Below are 22,658 nucleotides of genomic sequence, written 5' to 3' on the forward strand. Positions count from 1 at the left end.
GTGTAAATAAATGTTTTATGATTTTATTATACTCATTATGCCTCACTAAGTCATAGACTTAACGTGTGATTGTTTTCACACGTTGGATTCGCGAGCTTCGAGGAGTAAGTTGAATAAGCAAGGGTAGGACAGTATACTGGTGAGAATTATTAGATCAGAGAGAAATTTGAATAGTATAAGTTTTGATTTGAAAGGTTATTAGCATGTACTAATTAGGTTTTAAATTGTAGATGCTATGATATGTTTTGTAAATGTGTTTCCATTTTTCCAATAAAAGTCAAACTTTTAGTCAAAATTTTCAGAGTTAAAAAGTTAATGTGATACCTCAGATTCGTATCCGAGTTAGTTACGTGTCGAGGGTGTTACAGTTCTAATTGATAAAATTAAAAGTTCAGTAGTATAAACGATCAACGGATAAAATTTAATTGTATCCGAAGTAGTTTTCCCATTATTTAACTAATTAATTAGATTTGAAGGTTGAAAGAGATCTAGTTTGGTGGTGAGTTCAATCAAGTGATCAATTAGAGGTAGGATTAGCTGATTAGGTATTTTGAATGAAATTTCATTTGTCTGTTTTTGTGACGTTGGATAAATTAGCCTCTCATGTTTTCAATATTAATTAGTCGGTCCGGGATGATTAGGAGATTGATGTATAAATTTCCTTTTATTTATAATTATTAATTTATGTGTTAATGGAATTCTAATTTTCTTTTGGGTTGCAATCAATTTCACCCTTGATGTTTAATAAAGATATTTCATCTTGAATGTTTGAAAAATAATTTCAAATGAACAAAAAATAAATTCCCATGAAAAAAATATCAACAAGAACATCACTACCATCTGTCAGTAGGGTTAAATATTAGGTCGAGTCAAGTTAACAAATTTCGAGTTATTTTAGTTAACGAATATTATTTTATAACTCAAATTTTATTTTAAAAAAATCGAGTTGAGTTATTCTAGTTTTTTTTAAATGTAATTATAAATATTTATAATATTATACTACTATTTAATTCTAATTTGAATAACTTTCTATAATCATATATACACACATTTCTTTATATTTTTTCATATATAATATACATATATCATACAAGATATTCAACTTGAACATAAAAACTAATCCACCAGTTATAAAAATTATTGAGTTATTTGAATTCTATTTTATAACTTGACTCGAATTTTATTTTTTTGAATTGAGTCGAGTTTATAGCATTATGAGTCAAATTTTTTTAAGTCAAATCATAACTAAAACTTTTTATTTTTCGAATAGAGTCAAATTTTACTCACCTATTTATTAGTACTCAAATTATTAATTTAGGTAGATTATATATTTAGTACTTAAACTATCACTTTTATTCCATTTTAGTACCCAAACTTTTAATTTTATCAAAATCATACATAATCTTTACTTTTTGTTTCATTTTAGTACCTAAATTTTTAACGACATGGTACTAAAATAAAACAATAAATAAATGTTAAGTATGATTTTTTTTTAAAAAAAATAAAAATTTAGGAACTAAAACGAAATAAAAATGATAGTTTAAGTACTCAATATGTACTTCACCCTATTAATTTTTTATTTACAAGACTCCTTAGACTAAATTATAAATAACCAGTGTGATTTTTAGGATGGAATTTGTTCAATTTCTTCATTTACAGGTTAATACTTTAATGGAGTTTTACATGTTGAAATTTTTTATCTTAAAAAAAACAAGGCGGAATAAGCAAACGCCGAAACCCCAAACGCAACGCAAAGCATATCTAAAGTCCCTTCCCTCTTCGTTCTCCACTCTTTTCTTTCTCTTTTCCTTTCCAAAAAGTCCTCCACTTCCTTCTTCCTCTTCCCTTTTCCCCTTTTGCCCTCCAATCCTCTCTTCAAAATTCCTAAACTGTCCTTCCCATTAAGGTACATTCCATCCATGTCCTCCAACTGTAAACTCACCTCTCTCACGTGCATCTCCCCTCCCATTGACCCCCCGCACGTGACCACCACCCCGCACTGCACCCACTCCGTCGCTGCTCCGTTTCCTCCTCCGCCTATTACCGACGCGAACTTCACGTGCACCTCCCCGCTCAACCAGTGTCGATGTACGGTCACCGGTCTTTGACTCGAGAGATTCATCGCCCGTTTTCCGGTTGGATCAATCATGATCCAGCTTAACTCCATATCTTCCTCCAGATCCCGACACGTGTCGTCCTTGTCCGAGTTTGGTATCCGGGTCGAAACCGCTTCTTTCGGATCCAATAAATCCACCCGAAACGGCGAGCTGTTGAACCAAGCGCTTACGGTTTCCGTTTCGATGACTTTACTGAAAATCAACTCCTCCTTGTAATAAACATCAACGGCCGAGATTAATTCCGATGGAAGGTTAGGATTTTCCGACAAGTCTCCTGAGATCGCGGGTTCGATGGCTAATGGGAACGCGTCAGAGAAGAAGGAGCGGAAGCTGTGGTGGAAACTAGAGATGACGTGTCTTACACGTGGAGAGTCGATGGAAGGCCACGTGGAGAGGCAGATGTTGGTCCAGAGGTTTTCCTGCGATACGAGTGCAAGGAGGTGGGTAGAGGCGCAGGAGGCGGATGCGAGAGTCGGGCCGTCAAGCCGGGTCAATATGTGGGTCTCTATGATGTCTTGATGGACAATAGAAATTGCTGCAAAATTGTTCTCATCAACGGTGGTGATGCCGGGTGTGCAGCGTACCTGTACTGGTGGCGATGTAGATGAGCCGGCCATAGTGTTCGTGTTTTCAATTAAAAAACAGCGGGTCTGTCTGGAGCAGAGGATTATATAGGAGGAAGGCAGTGCAAGAAATGAGGAATTGCCCTTTCTTTTTCAATTAATAACAAAAGTACCCATTCTCAAAAAAAATAAAATAACATAAATACCCTTTGTTTTACTAATAATTATGTTCTAGCTGCTCCGTTGACTCTGCCTTCCTATTTTAGCCGATTTTACCAAAAAAATCAACTTAAGATTTTAATTATCTGTCCGACACTATTTTAAAAAATATTATTGATCTAACACCTTTTACACAAAGATGCGGATGATGATCCGCTCCTTTCTGGAGGCCTAACACGTTCTTGTAAGGCGCAGATGGTGATCCGCACCTTTCATTATTGATTTCGATTTTCTCGACCTTTAAACTATCCCCTCGCCTATAAATAACACCTCCTTCAACCTTAAAAATCACAAATTCAATTCTTCCTATATTTACTTCACCAGTTCTTCCTATATTTGCTTGACCAGTTCGATCGATATTTTGTTTTAAGGTAATTTTTAATATATTATATTTATTTTATATATGATTATTTGAAAAAAATATTGTACTAATTATTTTTTAATTATTTTTTTCAGTTGTAAAATTAGAAAGTAGGATCATACGTCCAGATATTTTTGCCGATACGGTAACAATATAAAATTTTATTATTTAAATTATTGTTAAAATTTTTAATTTTTTTATTAGGTTATATTTGAATTCATATATTATTTATATAGTTAGGCGTATTTCAACTATTATTTTTACAGATATAAGATTGTTAATCTTTCAAACTCTCAGAATGACGCGTATTTCAACTATTGTTTAATATGATGGAGAAATTCGGGAAGATGAAACCGGCATCGTGTTCTGATAAAATCATTCTGTCAAATACTATTCAAGAGAAACATAACTCTTTAGGAGTAGATAACGAATATTTCAAAAAAGGTTTATGTTGGAAGTACTAGAAGAATGTCACCGCTTCAACAGATTTCCAACATTGGTATTTCCGTTAACTTATACAACATTCGAACTATTGAACGATTACGATGTTGCAATGATGGTTGATTCTCAAAATCATTATTCAGACGCCGATACAGAGATGTATGCAAAATTTGTTGAAGTATGTGTTGTTCGTGGTATGTCATTATGCTCCTACTATGGGTTGGCTCAATAAGCAGATCAAGTGGACATCCCAACTACAGTATTGTGTAATGATTTTAATACCATAATGGGAAATCCGCATCATTGTGTCATCCCATCAAGTTCAATGATGAGACATTCATCAGCAACTTCTTACGGTCTGTACCGAAGTGGGTCCACAAATAATCCGTATAGAAACATCACGTCCAATTCAAGGGGAAGACATTCATCTGCCAAATCTTTGACCTGAATATGGAGATGCCCTCGATGCAACAATCTGTGCAATACCCATTTGACACGATACCTTCAAGCTCCAGGAGGAGGAATTTAACGGCAAGCTTTTTCGACCTCAATGTCGAGATTCCTTCAAGTTCAAGGGGAAGGCATGCAACTACCAACTTGTTCGACCTAAATGTCGACAACGTAGAGGAACCCTCATCTCCACCAGAAGAACCTCTTCGTGAGCCAAGTGGGATGGTGCTGAGATTAGACTATTCGTTCACCTAAAATCACCGTAGTTCAACATAGACTCTGATGATGATGATGTCGAGGAAGTTCTCACAAATAAGGTACACACTGAACCTCCAGCACACATGTATGAAGATGACTATGGTGCAATGTACGAGCCAGAATTTACGGATATGCCTAATATCGGTGACTATGGATTTAACTCATCAGTCAATGATGGTGAGTTATATAAAGGAATGGAGTTTTCATGCAAAGAATAAGCGAAAATGGCAATTAAGAATTACAATATTCATAATTTTATTCAGTCCAGAATCGACCACTCTACCACCGAAAAGTATGTATGCCACTGTTTACAACGTGATAACGGATGCAATTGGATGGTTCGCTTATCGAAGAGGAAGAGGAAAAAAATTTATGGGAACTGAAAATATACAACGGTCCTCACACATGCTATGCTGGAGGGATCAACCAGGATCATCCCAACTTGGACTCCAACATGATATGCCAAGCCATCATGCCCATGGTAAAAACAAGTTTCCATATAGCTATTGTTATGTTGATTTTAGCTATACAATCGCAGTATGGGTATACTGTCTCATACAAGAAAGTATGGAATACAAAGCAAAATGCCATTATAAAACTTCATGGCGAATGAGATGCATCGTACAACGAACTACCAAGTTGGTTTAGGGTGGTGCGCATATTGAATCATGGGACAATTATGGACTTTGAAACTTACCATGCATACCACAATGATCGAGTGCTTCGCGATCGATGTCAATTCTATCGGCTTTTTTAGACTTACCGATAGTGCATAAATGTTGTGAAATACTGCAAGTCCATGGTCCAAATCGACGGGACATTCTTGTACGAAAAATTCAAACAATTTTTACTATTGGCAGTTGTCCAAGATGGTAATCGCAACATAATTCAAGTTGTTTTTCCTTTATTAAAGGATAAGATACAGATTCTTGGGCTTTTTTCCTTCGAAACTTACGCTTACATGTTATCACACGAGAAAAATATGTGTCATTTCAGATTGCAGAGCTGGAATCAAAGTAGCAATGGAATCTTTGGGTCCATTGTGGCAACCACCCTATGTCCAATATAAGTACTATGTTCGACACATTGCTGCAAACTATCATGGAAGGTTCAAGAAGAATGATGAGCGCCAATTACTTGTGCGCATGGGTATGTTAAAATGTTATTTTTTTGTTAATCATTTTCATTTTTTATAGAAACAAAGTTTGTAAGTTCTACATTTGATACTCAGGTTACGAACTACTACCTCAAACATTTGAGTCAATGCTTCAAGAGTTGTAAGGAAAAAACAAGGAAGGATACGATTACATCAGCCTCATCAATAAAGAAATGTGGACAAATGCATATAATGGTGAATATCGATATGGACACATGATGACCAACTTGACTGAGACTATCAATTCGACCTTAAAGAGGGCACGTTATTTGCTAGTAAGAGCTTTGGTAAAAAGCCATATTTTCGTTTGGGAACGCTTTTTGCTAAGCTCGGGGGACAAGCTCAAACCTGGATGCAAAACGATCATGTCTATTACCCTAGATTAGTTACAGATATACAAAAAAGAATTGTTACATCAAATGGAACGTCTGTAACAAGATTCTCTAGAACCCATGAATTGTTTCATTCACAGAGATCCCGCGACCTCTTCAAGGGATTCAAGCTAACTCGTTCAGAGTTAATCTACGAGACAGATGGTAAGACTGTGGTTTTTACAAGCTCTGAAGTATCCATGCACTCATGTTATAGTAGTTTGCTCGTATACGCATCAAGACTATAATCGTTTTGTAGATCCCGCATACCTTCTATCAGAAGTGTTTAAGGTATATGAATTTGAGTTTCCCCCATAAGTAATGAGAAAGACCCTGATAAGGTTCAAAATTGACTTCTGATTGTACCATATACATCTTTATTGAGGGATCTCGGTCATCCAAAATCCACTCGAATTCATTGTGATATGGATAATCGAGAAACGTTAAGAGAAAACAAAATATGTGGACATTGTAGAAACCTAGGACACAGTAGGAAAAACTGTTTATCTCTTTTGTCGTCAAGTAACTATTGATGTTGTGCTTAATGTAGTTGTTGTTTAAGAAAGATAAGTTTCTGTAATTTAATTTTCATTTACTTTAAGTTAATGTCATTTGATCATCACCGATTAATTAAACAAGAAAACGATACAATAAAAGCGATTAAAAAACACTAAATGATAAAACCATTCGCTTGAATTAAGTAATAAACAAAATTAACAAAATAAATTAAGTAATAAAAGGTAAATAATTAAAAAATTATAGTTATTTGTAAATAAAAATTAAATACAATTATAATTAAATGTATGAATCTATCGATGCATGCGTCTTGAATGTGTTCCACATGGCAGTGGCTGTCTGTCTCAAAGAGGATGTCTTCGTATAACTTGTTCTGACTCCTCACTCTTATCATCATCATCATCATCATCACCACCACTACTACCACCACCACCACTACTACCACCACCACCACCATCATCATCATTATCATTGTCACCGTCATCATCATCAGGAGAAGATACATTTTATTGATAAGAAACGAATGACAATGTAACACCTCTATAGAATAAGGACCCTGAAGGTGTATGACTGACTATACCACCGCTCATAAAAAACTAGGAAAACTGAGAAAAGACCAACATTTATGAGTGAGAAAACTGTACAGGAGGTGTCTGTGCGGCGACCATCAGTGGTGAAGCTAGACCCACCAAATAACCAGTATATGAACCTCAAGTTGGATATACAAATATAGAATCATAATATCCTCCAAGAGAGGTCATATAACTCTATGACGGTGTGACATATGGTATGGAAACGATGGTTACGGTATCTGATATGGTTACAGAGCCATCTGAAACAGTTGCAGAGTGTACATCGATATAGACGATGACTACTGTGAAGGTTCTAATGCTACAGGTGAGGACAAATCGGGAGTGTCTGCTCTCCGTCCACGAGTCAGGGATGATAGAGTTGTGATGATAGAAGTCTCTATCGACGTCGATGAATGCTCACACCTCATGCTTCCTCGGAAAGTAAGAACGATTTCCTGTTCCTGTTAAACCATTCGTAATAACCACCTGTAACTGTCAAATGGTCTACATAAATGAGTTCTCTACGGGGAATGTGCCCACGTCGATCCTCTCATATCATGACCCACTCATAATGCTTTAACAGCCAGTCCACATTTTTTTGTCGCGTCGATCGGTGCTATACAACTCATCAAGATTTTGAGGTGCTTCCGGAATTGATTATACAAAACCAAATTGTCGGAGCAAACGATCAGTTGGATGCCACTCGACAATCGCATACCAGATAAAAGGGACCATCGCCATCCAAACATCTAATAGGCCCCTTAAGTCATGTGGTATGTAAATCCATAACTCTTCAGTACAATAAGGAGCTCATTCAAACTAAAACAAATATATATAATTCTTATCAAAATAATAATCTAATTATATAATGATAATAAAAAAAATATTTTATTATTTAAATACATATCTCTGTGTCAGCATTCTGATCAATGAGTAACCTAATTGATTGTAATTCATCAAGTAAATCCCAATGATCTTTCCTTGCAGTAGACCACCTATTCAATGAAATAATTTTTATTATAGACTAGATAAAATTATTAATATACGAAATCAATATTGTAATTATATCAACAATAACAGGAATACCAACAGGTTCTTCACAACCAAACATAAAAAGGGCATGTGATACCATGCCCAAGACTGCAGCAGAATGAGACATCCACTGATAACATTTTTCCTATAGTCAGTAGCTCGACACATTTCCCTATAAAGAAATGCCAACACTACCGAGTCCCAACTCAATGTGTCAGCCAGATGAAAATCGGCGAGGTGACACAGCCATATTAGTGAACTCGGTTACGTGATTTGTTCGACATCATAAACCTCCTATCAGTTGTAGTATGCATGTTCGTGCATACATTTTTACCTGCTCCTCCGAGGCGTCCCTACTCAAACGCTTAAAAGTTTCATCCAACCAATTTAATGAGATTGACCACCATTAAAATTAGGCGCGACACCTCCAAGATACTCCTAGCACAATAAATGCCAGTCACCGTGCGTCACCCCACAAAGCACATCTCCATCTACCGGAAGCCCCAAGTGCATGGAAACATCTTCCAGTGTAATCGTGCACTCTCCGCACAGAAGATGAAATGTGTATGTCTCCGGTCTCCACCGCTCGACCAATGCAGAAATCAGGTTCGATTCTACGTTACAGTGCCTTTCGTATATGGCTATGTAATCGAATCTAGTCTCGACTAAATACGGCCAGACACGGGTTGATATCTCTAACTTAAGATTACGGATAAAAGGATCTAATATACGGTCTCTCTCCTAATTCAATAAATATTATAGAAATTAATATATAAACTAATACTAAAAAAGTAAATAAATAAAATATTATCAATAATTAAATTTAAAATAGAATTAAAAATATTACCGTATTAGCAAAATGTCTCGAGATATGATGTTCATCTAAACGAAACAGACCACCTTTCATTTTATAACTGTAAAAAATAATAAAAAGTAAATATAATACAATTTAATAAAATAATAAACTATTAATTAATTATAAAATAGTATAATATTTTACCTTCTAAATATTGACTGGGTTTAAACTTTAAAAGGGTTTGGGTTTTGAGAGGATTTAGAATTTTGGTGTGTTTGAATGAAGGAAAGAGAGGGTATTTATAGGAATGGGGGAAGGGTTTGGCCGGATGGGGTAATTAATGGGGGAGTATGAACGATTGAAATTTAATTGAAAGACGCAGATGATGATCTGCACCTTTCTGACGCGTGTCAGACCTCCAGAAAGTAGAGGATGATGATCCACATCTTACCTTGATGTTGCACCAACTCAGATAAGGCACAAATCATCACCCACGCCTTTCTATAAAAAGTATTGAATCGGTAAATTTTTTAAAATAGTGTCTGACAGGTAATTAAAACCTGTCAGGATGATTTTTGGGTAAAAATGCCCCTATTTTACGTTGGTACATTCTGTCGCAATTTATAACAAATGCTTTAAATTTTAACAATTATTAGTCTTTGTATTTCATTTTTAATTAATTATTTATTTAAGAATAATCATTTGATAAAATAACAGTGATTTTTTTATAACTTTATAAACGGATTAAAACTATATGTTGTGTCTAATTTATTTATTTTATTTTTTAAGTAGAACTTAAAATAATAAAAGGATAAATTATTTGTAGAGCTTAAAAAAAATTCATTTCAAGTATACATGATAATTATCTATGATTTAGTGCCCATAATGTTTGAGGTCGTTTTCGGTTCAAATTCTTTTTTCCACAAGTAGATCGATTAAAAATGTCACTTGTTACACGAACTAAGCTACTTTCGTTGTTAAATGAATGATGTCAAGTATAATTGAGTTTTTATCGTCAAATGATTAAAGATATTTAGAACATATATTACATTATAATCACCTTATATTAATAAAAAAATATCACACATTTTGCACGTACTAATATTAAATTAATATTATAAGTTAATTTCATATTAATTTCATTTGTAAAATTATTTAAAAACCTAAATTTAAGTCATAATAACAAAATAAATAATAAAATCTTTTAAAATAAAAATAAAAACTCATTATTACACTCTCATTAGAAAATACCCTCCCTTTTGTCATGTATATTTTATACACATGTACGAGTCAAGCGATCTCAATGGTTAAGAGATATTTGTTTTCTCTAGAGATCTCGAATTCGAACACGATACCAACATGAGTGTTTACACGTTCATTGTCAAATGGTTGTGACTTTTTCAAACATATACTACCATGTAATTACCCAAATTAGAAAAATGTTATATATATATATATATATATATATTATTTTATTATAATTATCGATATTTTTAAAAAAATATTAATTAAAAATTTATTCTTATATATTTTTTTATCAAATATGCAAAACCATTACAATTTTTTTATTTAGTTTGTCCATAACTGCTTTGGTAAAGCTCTAGAAGGCTTCTAAAAGCACCAAATCCAACGAAAGCATTTTGTTGTTTGATGATAATTTAATCAATACACTAAGTTTGACCCCACTGTTTTAATAGAAAATACGCCATCATATTTATATAAATTTACATGAATAAATATTACATTATGTGACTTGTGTCGATTAAAAAAATTATATAAATTTTATTACTGCACTTCAGTTAGAAAATTAATAATTATGAAAATAAATTATATCCAACGAATTTCACAAAAAATATTCTTTAAAAAGTCATTTTGAGTTATCAACAAGGTTAGTTTTAAGTGATAACCAGTTTAATATCTCTTAAGCAAAAGAGTCTGTGTATGCAGAAAATCTCCGTTAAAAGACTCACACATCAAAGTCAAATATGTGATCAGAGTCGATCTAAATTAGTCAGGATGAAACCTTTGGAACTGAGAGTAAAAATGAAAAATCATTTTGAGTTGAAATTGTATCATATACGAAGATAATTTTAAAAAACGTCATTTTCATTTGTCTTCTAAATAGAACCTTTCTACTTGAAGTTTTTCTAACTATTTTATGATGTATTATATTAATTAATTAGTTAATTATCTATTACGAGCTGACGTATTAGGAAGATAATTATTTTTTGTCAAATTGTTTAACTTAGGGGTCAAAAATATATCATATTGAACAATTGTTTATCTTAGGGGTCAAATAAATATTAGAAATAACAAGGATTAACGTTGAAGGAAATTGCATGCCAACTTGACCATATGTCGGATTATTTACTCCAATAACGTTCTTTTAAGTCTTCCTTCTCAGATTATTTATACCAGGTATAATAAAGGTGTTAATTAGTGATTTTAGTGATAAAAAAGAATATTATTTTATTAAAGATTTTGAGTTTGAGCAGTTACGTTTATAATGTGTGTATGCATTATCATTAATTAAGAAAAATACTAAATATATACTACTTTGTAATCACCTAACTCTATTAAAAAAATCTTAATCCAAAAAGGCTTAATATAGAAATAAGTGCTCAAACTATACCGTTTTCAAAAGTAATGCCTAATTTTTTTTCAGCCGATCCATGTTCCTAACGTTACAAACGTTATCACTTTAAGTTTATCGCCCGACCATTAAAAGGTCTCTTTAAGTGAAACTTGTCATAACAAAAAAATTAAAATTATATTTTTTCTATAAAAAATCTAAAAATTTCGTTTTTTAAAAAAAAAACAAAATTTGAAAACCCTAATTTCAACTCCTAAACTCGCGCTGACCGCCACCCTTTGTCATCATCGAACCTCTAACCAATCTCACCTCCACTCGATGACCAATAACTCCATGAAAATCCACCAAAGCAGGAGCCAATCGACATAACCCCCTGACGAACCTTGACACTGTAAAATATGACCCCACGCGATCCCTACGGCCAATCGACCACAAGAATAACGACGCCTGACTAGGGAGCTGACAAGTACGACATCGACAACGATGGTCGTGGCTGACAAGAATGATGTGCCAAAAGAAAAGACATAAAAAAAATATATTATAAAGATAAAATTATTAAAAATTTAAAAAATAAAATGTGATATAAAAAATAAAAGGAAAAAAAATATAGATGGTAACAACCATCATTAATGTTCGTGTTATTGTCTATTGATCAAAGATGAAGACAAAGATATATTTTAAATTTTTATGAGATTAAATTACATATATATCTGTTACAAACGAGATATATATATATATGAAGATCTATTTTTTTTGTTACAAACGGGAAGAATTTATATATATCTTTAAATATTATAATAATAATGGAATCGTTTAAATAAGACTCATCTAATAAAAACAAGTTTAATTATTTTATATTTTATTATGAATATTATAAATTATCGACCGACAACCAACAAATACAAATTCACTATAAATTTCTCATATTTGTTGTGGAAGTTTGAGAATGTGGGGCAAATATTTTTTTTAGTAAGAAAGATGAAGAAGACAATGTATAAATTGAAGCCTCACCGATTTGAAAATGATGGAATGAATAGTGATTTAAAAAAAAAGTAGGATGTGATGTGTAAATGCACGAATTAAATGGTTTTTTAAAAGAATTATCATTATTTTTTTTAAGATTTGAGTTTAAACATTATAGATATCAATAATATAAATATTTAATATGAGCAGTTGAAAGTTATTTTTAAACGCCAACTAATAAAAAAGTGATGTCTAAATTAATCAATTAATTGGATTTGATGGGTTAAAGACATTTTCAATATTAATTAGTCGGTCCGGGATGGTTAGGAGATTGATGTATACTTTTTATTCTATTTATTTATTATATAATTATTAATTTATGTGTTAATGGAATTCAAAATTTGTTGAGTTGTAATCAGATATTATTGAATAAAAGAATTAATAAGGATTGGATCAGAATGATCTTTAAGTTTATGGAATGGTTTTCGATGTTTTTATAAAAAATATTTGGTTTTAAAAAATTAATTTTAATCTCGTCGTCGATCTTTTAAGTTTTTACGTTTTACCATAACGTCCAAAACCAATACGTATTCAATCATACGTTGTGTAATTTTTGAAACTTGTAAACTCGAATATATATTTAAGTTATGATTCTTTTATTCGTACCAATTTATTATGAATTAAGTGAATTTTATAAAACTAGATTTAACTCGAAAAATAAATCGACTCACTCGGATATTATTTTTAGAAGGACGTTATTTTAATTTGAATAATTAATGAAGATTATCATTAAGTAACTTTGGACAATATCTCGTTAATTTTCAAGTTGAAATAGAATTGCCTTTAATGTTATTAATACATAAAAACGATAACATATAAAATGAATACGAATTCAATTAATGAAGTAATTATATATATAAAAATGAGCTTATTTTAAATTTATTAAAAACACGAACTAAACGACCTCAGTAGTAAAAAAATTGTTGTTATTCATTGAAGACTTAGGTTTAAGCGCTGACGAAGTCAGGGGTGCGAGCGTTCATGTAAATGTATTAGAATCTAAGTTGTTATCAATTAAAGGTACAAAATTGAAAATAACATAAATTAAAGTAATTAATAATAAGGAAAAATAACAAAAATAATTAAATTAAATTAAATTAAATTAAATTAAATTAAAGGGGTGGATTGAAATAAATAGAAATATAAATGCTAGAATTAAATACAAAAAGTAAATTCAGGATCAAACTGTAAATATAATAAATTAAAGTGTTGAAATTATAAATATATAAAATTAAATAAAGGACCAAATTAAAATGAAACTAAACTTAAAAATGCTCGAACTTAAAAAATAAAATTAAGGCAAGGGATAAATTAAAATTAAATAAATTTATGAACCAAAATAAAGAAATATCAAAATTAAAATAATCAAAATAACATAGGATTGAATTCAAATTAATATGAAATTAAACTCATAATTACAAATAAGCAAAAATCAAGAAAAGGGCTAATTTGTATTCGATGAAAAGGCGGTGGGGTCGTGAGTACAATTTACCCCTTCTTTCGAAAACACGCGAATCTCAATGGGCCTATATATGTGCACGGGTCACTAAACAGGTTAGGGGCAAAATGATGTCGTTTAGCATGCCTATAAAAGACTTAAAAAAAAAGAGGACCCTAAACATTTAGGGTCAGTTTAACATTATTTTTGAAGAGTATAGTAAGAAAATGCTGTGAGAAAATATTTTAAAAGTGATTTTGAAAAGTTGAATTTAATATTTTAATGTTTAGTATTTATTTTAAAAATACTTTTGAGGTAGATATTATATTGCAAATTTAAAATATATTATTTTAAATTCATTTATAGTTTAATCTATTAAATATATCAACTTAAATTATAATAAAAATATAAACAATTAATATAATTATAATAAAAATATTATATATATATATATTTGTTATTAATAGTTTAAGTTATGAATCATAAAATTTAATTACTTTTTAGGTAATTAGAAACAATGAATCATTGAAATCCTTTGATCTTTGTTCTCGTCCCCCTTATAGATATATTGAGAGTGCTGCTAGAGGTGGCGTGTAGCATGTAACGCCTTAGATTTCCGAGTCAACACATAAGGGTTGACCTAAGAAGTATATGGACGGAGATGAGTACATAATTAGAATCTTTAAAGTCAAATGTAGGCCTAATTGGATGCAATTTGGGATGAAATGGCTATAAAAGGGGATTTTCGAATGGGAGGTAAATAAGAAGGACCAAAGGATAAATTATACCATTTATAGAAAATAGACAAAAGGGCACCCCATGTCCTTGTACTTTAAAAAAAACCTAATGTGACTCTCGTCTTATTTTTTCTCTCAATTTGACCTTCGAATTTAAAAAAAATAACTCAATGTGACCCTTTGACTAACGTTTTTCGTCATTGACCAACGGCTCTGTTAATTCATATTGATATGGAACGTCAAGCAGGCCAACCCTCAATTTAATGCTATTATAAATTGGGTAAATTACACTATTCATTACTCAACTATCTTATCTCTTCTATGTTGGTCACTAAACTTTAACAATTTTCAATTTAATTACTCAACTTTTGAATTGCTCTTATTAAAATCACCATAAATTTAATAACGACAAGCTGCCCATGGAATGTTTATATTAACTAAAGATTCTTAAATTTCATTCTACTTTTTTGTACTATAATTTCTTTGGGATTCTCATATTCTTTTTTTAATTTCTTTTATTAATTCACCTCATTGCTCAGCCTTCTGACGAGGGCTAGCCATTCCGATAATCAACACTCCAGTAGCCACACCCAATTAGCCTTTCGAAAATAGTCAGAAGTGCTGATAACATCGCCGGAAAAAGCCCCAAACTCCCCATATCTAGCCATAGAGATTTTGGATTCTCTTCTCCCGATCTTTGTCGTCTATCGTCGGATGGAGCCCAAATGGAGATATATTGGTCTCCTCACCCGTTTGCTTCTCCTCACCATTGGGATTCATCATCTGACCACCAGAGCCACCACCATCGAGAATCCAAAGGTAAAGTTTATTCATTTTCTCCATATTTCATTTTTTTCTTCTGTTGATTGTCCCATTTTCCTTTTTTTTTTCCTCATTTTTTCTATGATATCATCGTTCCAACTTATTATCGCATCATAAACACTTAATGCCAAAGGTTTCTCGATCATGGGGATTGACTTTATGATTTACAGTAGCTGTTTTGGGGATATGGTTGTGGTTTTGAAGTTATGATTATGGATTTAAGGGATGATGGGTAGAGGATGGTGCTAAACTCTTGATGGGTTTATAGAAGAAAAAGAAATGTGCTTATGGAAGAAGAAGAAATGAGTTTATGGAAGAAGAAGAAATGAGTATATGGAAGAAGAATAATAATTCAAAATGATAAATGAAATACCTTTATTAATTAGGGTAAACTACACAGTTGGTAACTAATATTTGAGTAAGTATTCGTTTTTCCCACTGAAGTTTCAAAAACATGGCGGTCAAACCAATCAACCTAATCCATGTAAACAGTTAACATGCCAGCTGTATTTTCTTTCACGCCTGTTAATAGTTGTTAACGTCGAGTGACCAATTTGTAACGAATGATAACGTTAGTGACCGAGTTTTGACTTTTGAAACATCAGTGGTGAAAACGAAAAGTTACTCGAACATTAGTGTAGACACCCATTTTGTTTGAGTTATTATTATTATTAGACTAATTTTTATTAATCTTGCAGGCCCAATTCACAAAACAAAGCCCAAATATCGACCCAAACAGCAGATGACCCAGTAAATGAAGGCCCAAAAATGTTAATAGCCTACTGTTTATGATTTTAGGGTTTCACCCTTATGGTAATCAATTGTCGGCTTCGACACATTACAACTTTTGGATCCAGTCAACGATTGGATCCAATGGTCTAGCTTCATCCCAAGGTAGCCGGCCGTCTGGATCTACGCACCCATGCTGCCACCACTACTGCTCCCTCTGTTTTGACAGTGGATGGAAGGAGCCTTGGTTGCCATAAAATGCCAAAAAGATGCAACATTTTCTTCTCCTTTCGCATGCAAAACTGAAAACAAAAATAAAATATCAGAAAAAGGGTAAGATCTTCTCCCCTTAACAAATGAGAATAACGAAAAAGAAAACAAAAAGGGATGATCTCTTTCCTCAACAAAAAATAATTGAGAACAACAGAACACAAAAAGGCTCTCCCCTTTTCAAGGATATACAACAACATAGAAAAGGGGAGGAGGAGAGAAAAAAAGGAAAGGGAGGGATGAAAAAAAAGGAAAACGGGGAATCCTTCGGTTTTTCGGACAACAAAATATAGAGGGAAAATCAAGAGAGAAAGACAAAAAAGGCTTTGTATTTCTTTTTGAAGATCAATACAACTCACCATTTTGATTCTTCAAAGGTACATGTTTACCGCGTTTTGTGCTTGCATGCGTCGTTTGAGGGTAGTTTTCTTAGAATAAAAAAGAGAAAACAAATATGTGGAGAGACACGATGATCAGAGAGTGGTTTTTTGAATGGAAAATTCTAGATCTACTATAATCTCGAGGATTTTTTATGAAACCAAACAAAGATGGGTGTTTGGGGGCTTGAGAGGATCGAAAAAGAGGAAATTCTCTTTATTTCACGGTCGGAAACAGTGGTCGGCACCACCTCTCATGGCTTGACGACAAATAAAGTGAAGAACACATAAATAACATTTTGTTTTTCTTTAGAGGATTTTTTAAAAATGTTGATAAAAATTTAAAGTGACCAAATGAAATTTGTTTCTTAAAAAGGTTTGTTTTATACTTCCCTAAAAGTGCCTATTAAGGGCCCGTGTTTTTAATGGCCAAGGGTAAATCATTTCTGCAATCCCCCTTGTTTTGTCTTTGTTTCATCTTGGTCATGTTTTCATTTATTTTTTCCTTTTAACTTTGGTTTACATTTTTTTGGTAATTTTATTTTAGTCCTATTTGAGACTTTAATATTTATTTGACAAATTTTCATATGAGCCCCTGATGTTTTATTTTATTTTCAATCTTGCACTTCGCTTTATTTTTTTATTCTGTTTAGTCACTCCCTCTTCGTTTATTTAATTTAATAGCTCCATTACATTTATGTCTATTTTTATTTATTTAGTATTTTATGTGTATCCTTTAATTTGCCATTTACATCCCCACATACTTTCAGTTCAATAATTAAATTTAAAATATAATTAAAAATGTTACCGTATTAGCAAAATGCCTCGAGATATGATGTCCATCTAAACGAAACAGATCACCTTTCATTTTATAACTGTAAAAAATAATAAAAAGTAAATATAATACAATTTAATAAAATAATAAACTATTAATTAATTATAAAATAGTATAATATTTTACCTTCTAAATATTGACTGGGTTTAAGCTTTAAAAGGGTTTGGACTTTGAGAGGATTTAGGATTTTGGTGTGTTTGAATGAAGGAAAGAGAGGGTATTTATAGGAATGGGGGAAGGGTTTGGCCGGATGGGGTAATTAATGGGGGAGTGTGAACAATTGAAATTTAATTGAAAGACGCAGATGATGATCTGCGCCTTTCTGACGCGTGTCAGACCTCTAGAAAGGCGAGGATGATGATCCGCATCTTACCTTGATGTTGCGCCAACTCAGACAAGGCACACATCATCATCCGCACAATTCTGTAAAGGGTGTTGGATTGGTAAATTTTCTAAAACAGTGTCTGACAGGTAATTAAAACCTGTCAGGGTAATTTTTGGGTAAAAATGCCCCTATTTTACGCTGGTACATTCTGTCGCAATTTATAACAAATGCTTTAAATTTTAACAATTATTAGTCTTTGTATTTCATTTTTAATTAATTAATTATTTAAGAATAATCATTTGATAAAATAACAGTGATTTTTTCTAACTTTATAAACGGATTAAAACTATATGTTGTGTCTAATTTATTTATTTTATTTTTTAAGTAGAACTTAAAATAATAAAAGGATAATTATTTGTAGAGCTTAAAAAAATTCATTTCAAGTATACATGATAATTATCTATGATTTAGTGCTCATAATGTTTGAGGTCGTTTTGGGTTCAAATTCTTTTTTCCACAAGTAGATCGATTAAAAATGTCACATGTTACACGAACTAAGCTACTTCAGTTGTTAAATGAATGATGTCAAGTATAATTGAGTTTTTATTATCAAATGATTAAAGATATTTAGAACATATATTACATTATAATCACCTTATATTAATAAAAAAATATCACACATTTTGCACGTATTAATATTAAATTAATATTATAAGTTAATTTCATATTAATTTCATTTGTAAAATTATTTAAAAACCTAAATTTAAGTCATAATAACAAAATAAATAATAAAATCTTTTAAAATAAAAAAAAAACTCATTATTACACTCTCATTAGAAAATACCCTCCTTTTTGTCATGTATATTTTATACATATGTACGAGTCAAGTGATCTCAATGGTTAAGAGATATTTGTTTTCTCTAGAGATCTCGAATTCGAACATGATATCTGCATGAGTGTTTACACGTTCATTGTCAAATGGTTGTGATTTTTTCAAACATATACTACTATGTAATTACTCAAATTAAAAAAATGTTTTATAGATATATATATATATATATATATATTATTTTATTATAATTATAGACTTTTTTAAAAATATTAATTAAAAATTTATTCTTATATATATATATTTTTATTAAATATGCAAAACCATTACAATTTTTTATTTAGTTAGTCCATAACTGCTTTGGTAAAGCTCTAGAAGGCTTCTAAAAGCACCAAAGCCAACGAAAGCATTTTGTTGTTTGATGATAATTTAATCAATACACTAAGTTTGACCCCCCTGTTTTAATAGAAAATACGCCATCATATTTATATAAATTTACATGAATAAATATTACATTATGTGACTTGTGTCAATTAAAAAAATTATATAAATTTTATTACTGCACTTCAGTTAGAAAATTAATAATTATGAAAATAAATTATATCCAACGAATTTCACAAAAAATATTCTTTAAAAAATCATTTTGAGTTATCAACAAGGTTAGTTTTAAGTGATAACCAGTTTAATATCTCTTAAGCAAAAGAGTCTGTGTATGTAGAAAATTTCAGTTAAGAGACTCACACATCAAAGTCAAATATGTGATCAGAGTCGATCTAAATTAGTCAGGATGAAACCTTTGGAACTGAGAGAAAAAATGAAAAATCATTTTGAGTTGAAATTGTATCATATACGAAGATAATTTTAAAAAACGTCATTTTCATTTGTCTTCTAATAGAACCTTTCTACTTGACGTTTTTCTAACTATTTTATGATGCATTATATTAATTAATTAGTTAATTATCTACTTGTCTCTCTTTTTCTTCTGTTGATTGTCCCATTTTCCTTTTTTTCTCTTTTTTCTATGATATCATCGTTCCAACTCATATCGAATCATAAACACTTAATGCTAAAGGTTTCTCGATCATGGGGATTGACTTTATGATTTATAGTAGGTGTTTTGGGGATATGGTTGTGGTTTTGAAGTTATGATTATGGATTTGAGGGTTGATGGGTAGAGGACGGTGCTAAACTCTTGATGGGTTTATGGAAGAAAAAGAAATATGCTTATGGAAGATAGAAGAAATGAGTTTATGGAAGAAGAATAATAGTTTAAAATGATAAATAAAATTCTCTTATTAATTAGGGTAAACTACACAGTTGGTCACTAATATTTGAGTAAGTTTTCGTTTTTCTCACTGAAGTTTCAAAAATATGGCGGTCAAACCAATCAACCTAATTCATGTAAACAGTTCACGTGCCAGCTATGTTTCTTTCACGTTTGTTAACAGATGTTAACGTCGAGTGATCAATTTGTAACGAATGATAACGTTAGTGACCCATTTTATCCGAGTAATTATTATTATTATTATTATTAGACTAATTTTTATTAATCTTGTAGGCCCAATTCACAAAACAAAGCCCAAATATCGACCCAAACAGCAGATGACCCAGCAAATGAAGGCCCAAAAATGTTATCAGCTTATTGTTTATGATTTTAGGGTTTTACCCTTATGGTAATCAGCTACTACCACCTTCGACGCATTACAGCTGTCGGATCCAGTCAACGATCGGATCCAATGGTCCAACTTCATCCCGAGGTAGCCAGCCGTCTGGATCCGCACACCCATACTGCCACCACTACTGCTCCCTCTGCTGTGACAGTGGATGGCGGGAGCCTTGGTTGCCATAAAATGCCAAAAAGATGCAACCTTTTCTTCTCCTTTCGCATGAAAAACTGTAAACAAAAATAAAATATCAGAAAAAAAGGAAGATCTTCTCCCCTCAACAAATGAGAATAACGAAAAAGAAAACAAAAAGGGGATGATCTCTTCCCTCAGCAAAAAAAATTGAGAACAACAGAACACAAAAAGGCTCTCCCCTTTTCAAGGATATACAACAACACAGAAAAGGGGAGGAGGAGAGAAAAAAAGGAAAGGGAGGGAAGAAAAAAGAAAGGAAAAGAGGGATTTGTGTCTATTTTTATTTATTTAGTATTTTATGTGTATCCTTTAATTTGCCATTTACATCCCCGCATACTTTTAGTTCAATGTTCATTTAATTTAACGCTAATTTTGGTTGATTTGTAAGTCATTATTATTTCATGTTTCGTGGATTTATGCTTTATACGGTCAATTTAGTCAACCATAATCTTTGCATTAAATTTAAAAATGACAAGATATTTAAAAGGCATGTTGACCGTTTATTGGTCTTGATCATTGGCATTTATTTTGCACGTGTATGTTGCCTAATATTATGCAAATATGAGTGCAAATTATGTATTCACATTCATCTTTTATATATATATATATGTGCGCGAGCGCGCTATATGTTTATAGATGTGTAAACCCATTTAATATCATACATGTGTACTTTATAATGTATATATTATATGCTTTATGGCTACTGTTTTCACAATAATGTACATATGTATACATATTAATGGCATATTGGTGTTTTAAATTCCTTAGTTAAAGATTTTTTTGTGTATGAAAAGGTTGACTTAAATATATTTGTTTGTATGAAGAATTTTTGCATAACACCACTTTACATAACATGTATGACACTTTCGTGAGTATTACTCGATTCGATTACATAATTGGTTTAAGGGTAATGCTTTTTCATTTTGGGGTAGTTGTGAAATGATTGTCTTAAGGCATAAGAAGGTCACTTCCAATAATCTTAAAATGAAATTGTATCCCTTCAAGTGAAATCCTAAAATTTGACCACACTTAACATTTGGGAAAGAGAGAAAAAGAAATGATCGTCCATTTAAATTCTTCGAGAAAAGATCATTAGAACTTATAAAAGGTATGATCTCGACGTCTTTAAATGATCGAATATTCTTCTTCTTTCTAAAGGGATTGGTAATTTTTAATTTAATTTGTTTTATTTCATTCATTTGAACATTACAATGGAACTGTAATATTTATTTATTTCGATTGGAGTACGAATTGACTGCCTCGAGGTATGAGAGGTTGATTCCTCTCGATGGGAAATGTTCAAATATTGTTACGTTTCGTTCTAAAATTAATAGAATATTATTTGAAGGGATCTTAAACTAAATTAAATTTGAACTTGTAGATTTCATTGCAAAGACAATTAATTAATCGACTAGGTACTGATTTAGGGCGTTGTGGGGGTGCTAATCCTTCCCCAGGTGTAACTGACTCCTGAACTTAATTTTTTGGTGCGAAGACGCTAAAACGTTGTTTTAACAATTTTTTAAAAAATTAAATCTTATTAAAATGACAAACATTTTGGGTGCCCAATCAAACCCTAATCAAGGATTGGTGGCAACTCATCAAACCATTTTTTAATTTATTTTTAAAAGGGAATCCCAAAATTTTCGAATCGAGATTTTTTAAAAAATCACCTAAAAATTAAATTTATTTATTTTAAGAAAAATAGTTTCGACAGCTTGGTGACTCCACTGAGGACTTTTTTAGAGAGTCAGGCCGATAGTCAATTAATTAATTGTCTTTGCCAATGAAAATTACAAGTTCGTTCTAATTTGGGTTTTGATCCCTTGTGTGGTTTAAATAATTTTTTGTTTGCAATTAACCATTAAATAGTTGTACTGATTTGTTTGCTAATGTTTTCAGATTAATTATGTGTTTTTTCAAATTGAGGGATGAATTTTGTGTGTTGTATGATTGTGTGTTTTTTTCG

General features: G+C 31.6%; 1 protein-coding gene across 1 annotated transcript; it reads right to left on the reverse strand.

Moving 5' to 3' along the window:
* Positions 1-1,622: 1,622 nt before the first annotated feature.
* LOC120211762 (probable F-box protein At2g36090) lies at positions 1,623-15,486 on the reverse strand. Its single transcript, XM_039210241.1, has 3 exons — positions 15,393-15,486; positions 11,755-11,938; positions 1,623-2,771 (listed from the first exon to the last, which is right to left on the reverse strand). The coding sequence occupies exons 1-3, from the start codon at positions 15,484-15,486 to the stop codon at positions 1,697-1,699; spliced, it is 1,353 nt and encodes a 450-aa protein (XP_039066172.1). The 3' UTR covers positions 1,623-1,696.
* Positions 15,487-22,658: the final 7,172 nt, after the last annotated feature.

The sequence above is a fragment of the Hibiscus syriacus genome, unplaced genomic scaffold, assembly GCF_006381635.1.
Source record: "Hibiscus syriacus cultivar Baekdansim isolate YM2019G1 unplaced genomic scaffold, ASM638163v2 tig00109983_pilon, whole genome shotgun sequence".
In the NCBI taxonomy this organism is placed as follows: Eukaryota; Viridiplantae; Streptophyta; class Magnoliopsida; order Malvales; family Malvaceae; genus Hibiscus; species Hibiscus syriacus.